The sequence below is a fragment of the Heteronotia binoei genome, chromosome 3, assembly GCF_032191835.1.
Source record: "Heteronotia binoei isolate CCM8104 ecotype False Entrance Well chromosome 3, APGP_CSIRO_Hbin_v1, whole genome shotgun sequence".
Taxonomy (NCBI): Eukaryota; Metazoa; Chordata; class Lepidosauria; order Squamata; family Gekkonidae; genus Heteronotia; species Heteronotia binoei.
This window is the reverse complement of record NC_083225.1, coordinates 116,383,209-116,398,057: the sequence shown is the minus strand read 5'-3', so window position 1 is coordinate 116,398,057 and position 14,849 is coordinate 116,383,209. Positions and strand designations below refer to the sequence as shown.

General features: G+C 39.5%; 1 protein-coding gene across 1 annotated transcript in view; it reads left to right on the top strand.

The window, feature by feature from the left end:
• USP25 (ubiquitin specific peptidase 25) overlaps positions 1-14,849 on the top strand; it is a 217,761-nt gene that overhangs the window by 49,957 nt on the left and 152,955 nt on the right. Inside the window, exon 3 of the mRNA XM_060234402.1 lies at positions 12,836-12,913. Coding sequence (XP_060090385.1) covers positions 12,836-12,913 — 78 coding nt within the window. The remainder of the gene's footprint in view (positions 1-12,835; positions 12,914-14,849) is intronic.

The window sequence follows — 14,849 nt, the reverse complement described above, 5'->3', positions numbered from 1 at the left end:
GGAGATTCCCTGGTATGGAGGCCCTCCCCCCCTTTAGAAAGCGTGGGGGGGGAGGGAAATGTCTACTAGGCACTCTATTATTCCCTATGGAGAACGATTCCCATAGGGAATAATAGGGAATTGATCCGTGGGTATTGGGGGCTCTGGGGGGGTATTTTTTGAGGTAGAGGCACCAGATTTTTAGTATAGCATCTAGTGCCTCTCCCCAAAATACCCCCCCCCCCAAGTTTCAAAATGATTGGACCAGAGGGTCCAATTCTATGAGCCCCAAAAGATGGTGCCCCTATCCTTAATTATTTCCTATGGAAGAAAGGCATTTAAAAAGGTGTGCTGTCCCTTTAAATGTGATGTCCAGAACTCCCTTGGAGTTCAATTATGCTTGTCACATCCTTGTTCCTGGCTCCACCCCCAAAGTCTCCTGGCTCCCCCCCAAAGTCCCCAGATTTTTCTTTAATTGGACTTGGCAACCCTAGTTTCAGACATTTTTGTCACCAGCACAGATAAAATCTAGTCTTCAATATATGTTTCCATATTATGTAACTTCTATTTTAGGCACATGTATATTAGAAATCTTGTATTGCATCTATCTGTGTTCAAAATTCTAGTGTTGAAGAGGGCAATACTATTTGTAATTAGTCTTGTAAACTAGTTTTTATTTTCTTGCATTTTCACTATGATTGACAACAGTGTTTTCAATATATGATTGGCCACTTACATTGTAATGCCATGTTTACACAAAGACAAGATAAATTGAATGTAAGACAATGCCCTAAAATGTTACATACAAGAACAGTAGTTTATTATTATACAAACTAGTGTTTTCTTGATTGTATACTTTTTTGGGGGGGGGGGGGGGAGAGAACCTAGTCTTCCTTTTGTGTAATTCTAAGCACATAAGTATCTTTTTTGCTAAACATTTTCCAAACTATGTTATCAGACTTCTGGTTACACTGCAACTTGAGGAAGCTGGAAAATAGCATGTATTGCTATGATAAGAAAATGCATTCAAATATTTTTCAGTCTCCTATTAGTGTACATTTAACGATAATAATCTTGAATGCATCATAAAGGTGATTGAAACAAACTCATGTAACAAAAATTTAAGTACAATTCATTCAAAATTGATACAAGTTTTTAGAACAGCAACACATTCGAGGAGCATGAATGCTACTTGAAAAAACCAAAGAATGTTTTTGATCCCCCCAAAGGTCCATCCAAAAATACTCAACAATATGACTTTTTCCTTGCATTGCAGATGCAACTCTGATTGCTGATGTGAGGTGGTATATGAAGCCAAAGCGTCTTTGTGAATATTCATACAGTTGGCAATCTATAAGTGGTCAAGCATGCATTCCATCCTAAATGCTGCATGAATTGATTGCACAACCTTGATGAAGTTTTCTCGTGAAATGTGCCTTAAAGTTCGTATGCATGTTGATGCACCTGCAACTCAGAGAACAAGTTATATTTGAGTGTTTTTGGATGAGCCCTTGGGACCGTCAAAAATGTTCTTCTTCAAGGTGCATTCATGCTGTTGGAATATGTTTATTATTGAAATATGTTCTAAAATCTAGTATCCATTTTGACTGAATTCTGCATTAATTTTGTCACACTTTTGTTTCAATCACCTTTGTAATGCATTCAAGATTATTATTAAATGAACGCTAATAGGAGACTGAAAATATTTGAATAAATTTTATTATTACAATACATGGTGTTTTGTCGTTTCTGTATGTATTGTGTACACACTGTGGTTCTGATCTTTCATGTAAAATTTGAGGGGCCTGGTAGCATTCATCTATTTTTACTTTGATATATATGACTTAGAACATTTGAAATGTAAATAACTTTTTGTATGCTGATTTACATGTATAAGAGCCTGTGGGGTATAGTGATTTAGAGTTATAATTATAGGATGGGGCAGACTTGTCTTGGTATACCACATGTGAAAAGAATATAGGGGTCTTAGTAGATCAGACACACAGTACATGTGATGTAGTAGCTAAAAAGGCAAATTCAGTTTTGGGCTACATCAATAGAAGTATAGTGCCCAGATCAGGCAAAGTGATAGTATCACTTTACTCTGCTCAGATTAGATCTCATGTGAAGTACTGCTTTCAGTTTAAGATACCACAATTTATGAAATATGTTGGATAAGGGAGAATGTGTTCAGAGGAGGGTGACAAAGATGGTGAGGAAAGTCCTGTGAGGAAAGGTGAAGGACCTGCGTATGTTTAGGCTGAAGAGGAGACGATTGAGAGGCTAGATGATATCTGTCTTCAGATATCTGAAGGACTGTCATTTGGAGGATAGAGCAGAGCTATTTTTTGTTGCTTCTGAAAGTTGGACCAGAGCCAGTGGGTTGAAATTAAAAGTGTTTTCAGAAGAACTTTCTGACAGGGCAGTTCCTCAGTGGAACAGGCTTCCTTATGAAGTAGTGGCTTTCCTCCTTTAGAACAGGGGTCCTCAACTCCCGGGCTGTGGATAAGTACCAGGCCACAGCTTGTCCTTAACTGGGCTGCCCAGCCTTGGCAGCCTCCCCCCGCAGCCCCCAGGAAGGAAGTGAGAAGGAAGCAAGGGCAGCGTGGGAAGGAAGCAAGGGCAGGCTGCTGCCGCCACAGTTTCACGCAGTTTGCCTGCCGATCAGGTGATCAGCAGGGGCAGGGTTGACCTTTACAGAGCCTGGAAGGCGCTTCACGGCCCCTTCCCCAGCCTTGATATTGTAAAAACAGAGGAGGAGGAGGCTTGGGGGAGTGGCAAGGCTTTGCGGCACCACGGGGGGGGGGATGAGGCTGAATTCTGTGCCCCCACACTGCCGGCCCTGGGGCTGCGGTGGGCTGGCCGGTCCCTGGGGCCAAAAAGGTTGGGGACCACTCCTTTAGAGGTTTTAAAGCAGAGGCCTAGATGGTCATCTAAAAGTAGTGCTGATTCTATGACTCTCTGTGAATTTAGGCAGATTGTGAGAGGGAAGGCAAGAAGTGAAGAGCCGTTGCTTGTCTTTTGTGGCCCTTTCTTTTACACTCAGGGTAATGGCAATCACTGCTTTGGAGTAAGGAAGGAATTTTCTTGCAGCCAGATTGGCCCAGGAATCCTGAAGTTTTTTGCCTTTCTCTGAACATATAGCAGAGGTCATTGGGTGTAGAGGGTAGCAGTGAATGTTATGCATTGTGCAGGGTTTGCACTAGATGACCTTAGGGGATCTTCCAGCTCTGTGTTTCTATGAGTGTTGGACTAGTATGTGAAAGACCAGGTTCAAATCTCCACTTATGCCATGGAAGCTCCCTAGGTGGCCTTAGGCTAGTGAAATACTAACCTACTTCACAAGCTTGTTGTGAGGGTACAGTGGAGGAATGACATAAACTGCCTTGGATCCCTGTTGGGGAGAAAGGCAAGGTATAAATGAATAAAATAAATAAAAATAAAATTAACTAGAATCTATTAACACTAGGCAAATAAGACTAGGCAAGAACTTGTTTATGAAGTGTTCAAAATATTAAGTGATTGGCTGTGATTGAAAGGCTATATGATATATCAGATATTTGAAGAACTGTCATTTGGAGGATAGAGCATAGCTATTTTTTGTTGCTCCTGAAGGCTGTAGCTTCAGGATGCTAATGACTATATAGTGTAGAAATATTAAAACAACCAGATGGCCCAGGCTAGCACAATGGAAGACAAACTGAGCTGTTAGATTTAAATGTCTGGAATCTATTTAATCCTTCAGTTTTGTGACCCCCACCTTGAAATGTTAAACGGCATAACTGAAGGATTAAATGGCTCACAGCCATTTAAACCTAAAGCTCAGGGGTGCAGGGTCCGCTGTTCACCTGTTAGGTTTAAATGATTGGCAGCCGTTTAACCTTTTCCAGTTGATGCTCACCCCCTTTTCCATGACTTCATTGAGCCAGCAGCTGGGAGAAGGGTAGAATGGAAGTGTCTTCCAGGGAGGTCCCCACCCTCTCTCTCCTGACCATGGCAAGAGAAAGAGGAAACTGAACCGATTCAATTTGGGTAGGGCCTCTTTGGATCCATTCGGTTCTGGGTTCAGTTTGTGGACTGTCCCAGAAACAAAATTGCCCTTTTTAGATACATGTCCATCCCTAGTAATTATATTGTTCCTTGGCTAGAAGGCTTGCAATTTAAGCTAGTAAGCCCTTTCAGAATAAAGGAGAAGAACACAAGGAAAATGTTCAATAGAATACCTGGCGGGGGGGATTGCCCTTCATTCTTTCATCACAATACACTGTAGTCTGCTCTTCTTGGTGTCTTCTTTTTTTATAACTCACATTTTTATTATTTTTAGCATAGTAAAACCAATACTGAGTATATAAAAATAACATCACTTACAGTTATAAAGCATACAGAAAAAGTGCAAAACCAGAACCATAAATAAAAATTACATACAGAAAACATTAATTCAGGTTACATATTAATATTTGAAGATCCAATTAATACAGAAAGTAGTCCAGATATTTAGTTGAAATAGATGAACTGGATGTTGGTTTTTCATTTATGTATGCAAAAAAACAACCATTTTTCAACAAAGGTATCTAAGAAGAAGAAGATATTGGATTTATATCCAGCCCTCCACTCCAAAGAGTCTCAGAGCGGCTCACAATCTCCTTTACCTTCCTCCCCCACAACAGACACCCTGTGAGGTGGGTGGGGCTGGAGAGGGCTCTCACAGCAGCTGCTCTTTCAAGGACAACCTCTGCCAGAGCTATGGCTGACCCAAGGCCATGCTAGCAGGTGCAAGTGGAGGAGTGGGGAATCAAACCCGGTTCTCCCAGATAAGAGTCTGCTCACTTAACCACTACACCAAACTGGCTAATAATGGATTTGCATATTTCAAAATGCAGGATGCTAATTTATCTTGAATCAAAAGATCCCAGACTTTATCAAACCATTGATGAATACTAGGACTTTAGTCAGATTTCCAACGTTGTGCCAGGTTAATTTTAGCCGCCATTAATAAAATAAAGAGTAGTTCTAACTTCAAATTAGAACACGGTTTCTTATTCCAAATGTTCAGAAGGATCGACTCAGGTAAGAAAGGGATATCACAGCCAATTATTTCCATAGCAATCTTTAGCACTGATTTCCAAAATGATTTTATTGTGGGACAATCCCACCAACAATGTTTTAGCGTGCCTATTTCCCCACATCCTTCCCAAGAACTTGGATTGGAATCAATTTACTATGAAACATATTGTATGGCATGTAATACCACCTGGACCAGACTTTAAAGTTTTGGATTCTACTATAAGAGGATCTTGATTTAAATAAAGAGCTTCTCCATACTGAATTCCATTGTTCCTCTGAGAAAACCTTCCCACAGTCTTTTTGCCAATGATTTTGTTGCGTTGTGCATTGCACCCAGGTCTTTAAGTTTAGTAACTGATAAATATTTGAAAGTACACCTCCAACAGCTGTAGAGCCAGTCTTTAATCAAATTTCAAAGGTGTTTAAAGGTCTGTTTGCACAAGTAAGAGGTATAATTTTGTGCAAAGTGTCGTATACTTGATAGTATTGCATCCAAAGGATTTTGATTTTATATTTTGCTTCTAGTTGAGCTATCATACTAATTTTACCATTGGTTGTACCATTGGTTGTAATGTCTATTAGTCGAAAAATATCTTTGTCACGCCAGAGTTTAAAATCATTCAAATTTTTAGCTGGTAAAAACCAGGTTTGTCCAAGAAAAGCCATAAAAGGGGAGGTGGCAGGACTTAAAATTTCTCTACACTTATTCCAAAGTCTGAGTGTATATTCTAAAAATGGATTGCTTAAAACCATTTTTGGTCTTTCGAATTTCCCAAGCTAAATGACCTCATATAAAACAGCCTCGCCTAGAGAGGCCTTTTCAATACTAAGCCAAGAGGCATCATAGTTCAGATTTGCATATAAAAGGATGTACTTTAATTGAGAAGCTAAGTAGTATTTTTCTAAGGGGGGGGACACCCAAACCTCCTCGTGCTGTGGGTTTTGATACCATAGGAAGGGAGAGTCTATGGTGTTTATAGTTACCCAAGAAATCCATAAAGGCTTTTTGCCATCTTTGTAAGTCTCTTCTATCAATTGGAATAGACAAATTCTAAAATAGATATAGAAATTTTGGTAACAAAGAATTTTAAAAGATCAATTTTTTCAAGCAGTGAGAAAGTACCTCTGGACCACTCAGATAACAGAAAGAAAAAGCTATAGCTAGATATACTTGAGCTATATCTTTAAGGTTTAATGGTATATTCATCCCCAGATATCGCCAAGATTTTTCCACCCATTTATAAGTATAGTGAGTTAGAATGCTTTGTTTCACTGTGGGTGTAATTACCATAGGGTATATTTCCGATTTTAAAAAATTGACAGTAAATCCAGAATGAACACTAAATTGGTCTATTATTGTTTTTAACTTTTTTAGGGAGACAAGAGGATTACTAAGATAAAAAAGGGTACTGTCAGCAAAAAGACTAATTTTATGTGACCTATCCTTTAGAACAATGCCTTCCACTCCTGGATCTTCTCTGACTGCATGAGCCAGCGGCTCTAATGACAACGCAAATAAAATTGGTGACAAAGGGCATCCCTGTCTAGTACCCCTACTTAGAGTTAACTTATCAGTTCTGAACTGATTAATAGAAATTTGGGCATTTGGCGCATTGTATATGGCATCTGTAGAATGCACAAAGTTGGGACCAAATTGCATAGAATTTAATATTTATTTCAAAAAGGGGATTTCCAGTTTGTCAAATGCTTTTTCAGCGTCTAGTGAAAGAATTAGCGAGGGGATCTTAGATGCCTTGCAGTAGTGGATCAAATTGAGAGTTCTATGAACATTATCATTAATAGATCGACCTGGGATGAAGCCAGATTGGTCATTACTAATGTAATGTGATATGATCTTATTTAATCTTTCAGCTAGAAAAGTAGAAAAACTTTAAAATCGAGATTCAAAATAGATATTGGATGGTATGAGGACTCAGTTTATCTTTTCCTGCCTTATGAATTACAATAACCTTTTTCTTTCCAAGTGCTAGGTAGGGTACCAGAGGACATAATAAAGTTACAGGTACTCAGGTGGTGCTCCGCAATTTGCACCATAAAATGCTTATAGAATTCAATTGGGAAGCCATCCCTTCCAACAGCCTTATTTTTAATGTTAGCAACGGCCAAATTCAATTCATACAAAGAAAGCGGTTTGTCAAAAAAAAAGAGTGCTCCTGTGTCAAAACATATTGAAATTAATAGATTTTATATAGTCAGAAATTAAGTTCACATTTGGATTAGATGTGGTGTATAAGTTTTTATCAAATTGAAAAAAGGAAGCCGCAATATCTTTTGAATTAATCACCACCTGACCAGCAGATGATTTAATGGCATGGATTAATGAACTAGCTTTTTGGCGAGAGACTCTATGTTTCAGTAATTTAAGTGACTTTGATGACCTAGTTACATATTTCTGATGCAAATACATCATATCTTTTTGAACCTTGGAGACTTCCAAGAACTCTAATTTTTTCCTCTTTTGGGTTAGTTTCCTGAGAGTTTTTTTGCCACCATATTTCATATGTCTTTTCTCCAAAGCAGATATTTTTGTTTGTATGTCAAGTATGTTCCTCTGCCTTTCTTTTTTGCATCTGGCAGCTATAGAAATTAACTTACCTCTTATCATTGCCTTGAAAGCATCCCAGACATAATCTTAGGAAACTCCACAACTGGCATTATAAGAGAAGTACTCTTTAATGTGTTGCTCTATTTCTTCTGAAATGACAGAATTTGTTAGTAGCAATTTATTTAATGCCCATCTAGGACCCTTTTCATCAGAGTTATGCAAAAATAAATCGCAGGAGACCAGAGCATGGTCAGAGATCTTTATAGAACCAATCTTTGCATTAGAAAATTTGCCCACAGAAGTTTTTGAAGTAATTAAAAATCAATTCTGGAGTATACTTCATGTACAGGAGAAAAATAGGTGTACTCTCTGGAACCATGGTTTAAGGTATGCCAAATATCTATCTTGTTGTAAATGTCTAGAACATTTTGTAGAACTGTAGGTTTCAAGATAGAGCGATTTGTCTTCCCCTGTTTGTGTGCTTTGTCGTAAACCAGGTCCGAAATGATATTGAAATCACCTCTGACAATGACTTCCCCTTTTTGAAAAAAGTTTAATTCGTCTAGAGTGGCTTTGATAAAATCAATTTGGGATTTGTTAGGCACATAAATTGATGCAAGTGTAACTGGGGTACCATTTAGCATACCTTGAACAAATATGTAGCGTCCAAAAGGATCTACTTTTGTTGATTGGCATTGGAATGGTGTATTCTTTGAGATGAGAATCGCAAGTCCCTTTGATTTAGACGTGCCTATGGCCTGGAATGTTTGGGTGAACCATGAGGTTTTCAAAAGTTGTTTGGCTCTGGACTTTTGGTGGGTTTCCTGCAGAAAAACAATGTTAGCTCTTTCTTTATATAATAAGTTGATTATACGCCTGTGCTTAATTTGATTACTAAGACCTTTGCAATTCCAAGTTATAAACTTGTACTGCTGAGACATTGGCTTAGAATTCCTGAGAACAAGTTTTGACCAAGACAAATCAAATAAAACCAATAAATAAAATAATTACAAAATCCATTAAAAAGTGAACACAGAACAAAAAGTAGAGACCAACCTCTACCACTCAAGCCCCAGTGAGGGCTAAGGTTCCAAAAACTTTCCTATCTGCTAACTTAAAGGGAGATGCCAAGCTATTCTCCCTAATTTGAAACCTTCCTATACCTCTAGGGAGGCTCAATCCACTTGAGTGAGAACAAACTTAACGAAACACCCCTTTCCCCCCTCCCTTTCTGTAATACACAGCAGACTATGAAGATACAACCTTTTTATGTATATATAAATGTAGAACTCTTATCATGAGATAACAATTGAAATTACTCCAAAGTAAAACTTGCCTTGACATACATATAGAAGTCTAAAAGGCATAAAGGCATATAAAAATTAAACATCTAATATGCACCTGTGTGTATAAAAATTTGCTGTAACTAGATTTGTCTTATACTTAATATAAATAATTAAAAGTCCAATATTATTTCAGTTATAAAAATTAACTAGTTTAACCGTATATACTAATTCAGTGCTATAACAATCATAAAGTATCCTAAGAACTGGTTCCCCCCCATTAACAATCATTAAAAGAACAAGCATATATTCCAGCACTAAATAACCAGGTATTCCCATCATTATGTAAACAGTTTACCATTAAGAATATAACCACCATATATTAATTGAGCCTATCTTAACAAGATTTATAATAAATAACAGTTGATTAAAGGTAATACAATTTCATTCAAAACGATTTAATTAATGGAGATGGTATTGATAGTCTGAAAAATCAAAAATAGCATAAATGTATCAATGTAAACATTTTAGTAGAATTGATTAGAACTTTGTGCCTAAGAAACATCTGGATCGAGGTGGTGTGGCGGTGCTGGTGTTGTTAGACCTGTCGGCTGCATTTGATACGGTCGACCATCGGCTACTGACCGGCCGCCTTGCTGATGTGGGGGTTAGGGGGTCAGCCCTACAATGGCTCTCCTCCTTCCTTGAAGATCGGGGACAAAGGGTGGCAATCGGAGGCGAGCTGTCCCAGAGACGCACACTAGATTGTGGTGTGCCTCAGGGAGCAGTTCTCTCACCGATGTTATTTAACATCTATATGCGCCCCCTTGCCCAGATTGCCAGGAGATATGGGCTTGGGCGCCACCAATATGCAGATGACACCCAGCTCTATCTACTAATGGACGGCCGGCCTGACTGCGTCCCAGAGAATTTAGACCGGGCTCTGCAGGCTATGGCAACTTGGTTAAGGCAGAGTGGGCTGAAATTGAATCCAGCGAAGACAGAAGTCCTTTGCCTAGATCGGGGCACCCGGGGAAGAGAAATACCTCTCCCGGTCTTCGACGGGGCGCCGCCGAAAGCGGCGTGCCAGGTCAGGAGCCTGGGAGTTTTACTGGAGCCTTCACTATCAATGGAGGCCCAGATTGCAGCCACTGTCAAGTCAGCCTTTTTTCGCCTGAGGCGGGCAAAGCTGCTGGCTCCCTTCCTAGAGCGCCAAGATCTGGCAACGGTGATTCATGCAATGGTCACCTCGAGACTAGACTACTGTAATGCCCTCTACATGGGGCTGCCTCTGTACCGAATCCGGAAGCTGCAGCTAGTGCAGAACGCGATGGCCAGATTGCTGTTGGGGCTCCCAATGTGGGGTCACATACAGCCTGGGCTGCGCGAACTGCACTGGCTGCCAGTTGTATACTGGATTCATTACAAAGTGCTGGTTATTACCTTTAAAGCCCTATATGGTCGAGGACCTGCCTACCTTAGGGACCGTCTCTCCCCGTATGAACCCCAAAGAGCACTGAGGTCAGCTGGGAAAAACCTGCTGAACATTCCCGGGCCGAAAGAGGTGAAGTTGCAAAGCACCTGCAACCGAGCTTTCTCTACCATGGCTCCACGCCTGTGGAACCAACTTCCAGAGGAAATGCGGGCCCTGCGGGACCTTGAACAGTTCCGCGGGGCCTGCAAGACTACCCTCTTCCGGTTGGCCTTCACCGATTAAGAGGGAAACTGCTAAAGAACTCGCCATCATAAATGTAAACGTAATCATAGCACCAGTGTATATTTTATTAATTTTATTAATTTTAGAATTTTAATTAGAATTTTAATTAAACTGTCAATGTAGTTTTATTGATTGTATGACTAATGTATGAAATAATGCTGTAAGCCGCCCTGAGCCTGCTCCGGCAGGGAGGGTGGGATACAAATAAAAATTGTTGTTGTTGTTAAGAATTCATTATGTTTATATAACCCTAATAAGTGCTATAACAAAATTCATAAAAACAGTTTTAACTCTATTGCTAAACAACTATAAGTGCTATGTTCCCTATTGACCTTAAGAAAAATTCATTAATAATCAATCAATTTTAAAATATTAGGTATTGGTGCAAAAATATTAAACTATTAACTAGAATTCATTAAAAATAAACTCACTGTATTAACATAGCTTAGTATAATAATTCGTATAACAACTAGCATCAGCATATAAGTATTAAAACAATAAAAACAATTCATTAATTAAGTATATTAGTATTAACAAGGTAAACCATGTAGTTAAAATGATAAGAGTTAGCAAAATTAGTAAAAACTATGAGTAAGAAAATTCATAAATGTTTATAAATCCAGAATAAGTGCTGTATCGATCTTTAACTATTATCACTTTATAATTCCTATTATTTGCCTTGTCTTATAAAAGATCTTAAACAATGAATGCATAAACTCAGTTGTCAGTGCTGTGGTAACTCAGCAGTCTCATATACATGAGTTCAAACAGTAATACTGGATCATAGAATTATAAAGCTGAGAGTTCAGGTAGCTTCATGCATGCGTGGTTCCTCTGATATGGGGGTATAAGCACTCAGCTCATCTTCTTCACTTCTTGATAGACTTATGTTCAAATTCTGAAGAAGCAACTTCCCCGTAGTAATGTTCGAAGCTTTAAACAGCGTGTCTCCTTTGTACACCAAGGTATCAGAGATGGGGCTCCAATGAAACTTTATGTTAGCATGGTACAATTTTGAAGCAAAAAAACTTTAAGCTTTTTCGTTTTTCTAACACCTCTGCTGGCAGGTCCAGCAGCACAATTACTTTCTGACCTTCAAACATGAAAGAACCTTGCAGACGGGCTTCCCTCAGTATCTTTTCTCTCTTCTTAGGGTAGATAAACTGTGCCAGTGTATTCTGCAGTTTTTCTTTGCGTGCCATCGGCAACAGTCTCAATCTCATTGCTTTAGCACCACCTTCCTGCTTAAAGACCCGGGCTAACCATTGTGATAGGAAAGTAGCAGTATCCATATTCTCCTCCACGCCCTCTCTGATCCCCCTAAATTTTAAATTCAGGGCTCTCCAGCAATTTTCTAGGGTTATTATTCAAATGTTGAGGAGGGATTCTTTTGCCTTTAACTGTTTTAATTCTGCTTGCAAAGATAAAGATATTTCAGCAGAACGTTCCACCATTTTAGATGTGATTTCTAGGTCACTAGCCACTTCATCAATATGCTTATTAAGGGGTGCCAATAAGTCCTCCACCATTTTTGTAAAATAAGTATGTATGTCTTTAGATCTCTTCTACAAATTGGAGCATTTTCCCCATCATCTTGTGAGCTAGCGGTAGCGTGTTGCCCAGATGCCATTTTAGGATCCACAGAAGGAGAACGGTCAGTTTGAATAAGGGGAGATCCCGGTGAGAAAAAAATCTCTTACCGATTGATATGCTTCTGCGGCAGCTTTCCCTTTGGTTTTGGTCTTTGTTCTAGATTTCACTTTAGATTTGAGAGGTTTTCCCGTCTGAAATTCGATTCTAAGTCTGCGTTGTAGCCAAAGCGTCTGGATTTAGAAGGGGAAGAGTTGGAGCTTCATTGAAACGCGTCTGACATTGCTCAGCGACGCCCCACCCCCCTTCTTGGTGTCTTCTAATTCATTGTGTACATATATAGTCTGCTAATACATAGTATAGAGATATTAAAGGAATCAGATGGCCCAGGCTGGCACAATCTTGTCACATCTTGGAAGCTAAGCAGGGTTGACTTTAGTTAGTATGTGGATGGGAGACTACCAAGGAAGTCCAAGGGAGACCATGAGGGTTACTCTGCAGAGGCAGGTAATGACAAACCATCTCTGTTTGTCTCTTCCCTTGAAAACCCAGCTGAGTTGACTATGACTTGATGGTACTTTCACCGCTAGCTAAATGTCCGAAACTGCAATACTAACTGTCTTTTTAATTCTTCAGCACCAGCAGACATTTCTGAATCAGCTGAGAGAGATCACTGGTATCAATGATACTCAAGTACTACAGCAAGCCTTAAAGGTATGGTGCCTTGGAGAGAGTACTCTACTTATATTTGGCTGTTTTTAAGATAAGACTCTTTTGACTATTATACAAATCTTAAAAAATCCTTTCAGTTCTATAACAATCATGAGGTAGACTGTAAATTGTAAAATGTAGGATTAATGCATAGGTTATGTAAATAATGTCAATAATGAAATTTGTCAATAAAATGTTTTTCTTTGAATGAAGAACCACTGTGCTTGTGTAATAGGACAGAATGCATGTGTAATAGGACAAAATAAAAGCATATGCCATCTTGCTGGTGTTTAGAGTAAGGTTTTTTAGGATCTGTTTTGCTCATGTTTATGTTCTCTGATATAGCTTTAGATGTAAATGCAGGCTGTCTATTTGTTGAGTTTTAGGTAGATTAGAAGTTCTGTAGTGCAATGTATATCTCCTTGTGTAGTGCTTCATTTATTACAGAGTCATAGTATTTGTGCACTATTGAAATTATGATCTGTCAGTTTACTTGAAATACTGACTGTTGTTTCCACATGGTTGATTATTCAAAGTGGACTAAATGCAAGAAAAGAACTGTTGCAAATTACTCAACACACCTCTACACCCTCAAAGCCTTGCCAGTACTTCCTGTTTTGGGGATTGGGAAGGATAGAAAGACCTTTTGCCCCCACAGTTGGAAGGAAGAGACGGACACAAGGGTTTGGGTAACTAAGGGCCACTTTTTAATTAAATTAACAAGGGCTATAAACATAACAGGCAGCACGGCAGGGCCAGGTGACGAAATACCCCTCTCCTGCCCCTAGGTATAGCCCAAATGCTTGGCTCGTACCCGGCCGGCCTAGCAAAGGTTATGCCCTGGCGTTCCAGCCCCCCATCCGCACGGCTGAAGGGCGGATCAATCCATGCAAACCCAAGGCAGTCCGCTTCATCACTCAACTAGTCTGCATAGGCCAGGAATGATTTAGCTAGACCCCGTGCCCCAAAACTGGGGTGCTATTGGTCCTCACTGAGCTGCATAACGGAAGTTAGGCAAAAAACCCAGCCAACCTGAAAGTGACCAGCCTACTTAAACCAGCCACACCCTAGCCAATTCCACAATCCCTTCTACAAGCAGTTTGAGGTAGGCGAAAAACACCACTTCCAACAGCCAAACAGGAAGAAATGAAAAAATTCCTACTCGGTCCCCTATAAATTAAGAGCAACCAGCTATCACCCACACGGTCTCAAGGGCGGGAGGGTGGGCCGAGCATGAGGCGAAGACTGGGAGGCAGAAGCGGAGACAGCCGTTAAGGCATGCCTACTCCGCCCTCACCTCCCATAATGCCCTGTCTGCTCCTCCTCCTTACGAAGAGGCAAAATGGCCCCCGGAGACAAGGCTGTGCAGCCTGCCTCTGATTGGGAGCCGCATTCTTATCACTATAATTGTTCTGCTGGTGTTTACTTGCACTGTGCTTTGTCTTCTAATTGCAGAAATGAGAAAATACAGGTTAATTTGAGAAAGGCAGTCTTGCTGTGGAGTTGGAGTAAAGATAAAAATTAATATTTTGTTGTTAATGTCGCACAGTCAAGTCCAACTCTTTATCAAATGTATATGTGTCCAGCAAATATGAATTCTGTCACTTAATTACTTGTGTTTACTTCTTTGTAATTACTTCTTCGTACTTCTATGTATATTTCAAAAATTACCCCAAAATCTAAGTGCTATGCACAAATTGGATTAAATTAAGCACTTTTCATGTGATCAATTTTCAGTGTCAAGTTAAGCTGTGCTCTCAAAACTCACTCATGGAACTCAGTAGAATTTAAAAATCTTAACTATGGTAACATTGTGTCCTAAGGTGTAACTTTTTGTATTAGTGTTTAGCAATCCTAAACTAAATTTGATGCATGCAGTTTCATAACATAATTTGTAGTTTAAAGAAATAAGTTTTCCTAATTTTCAAGTTAGAAGCTA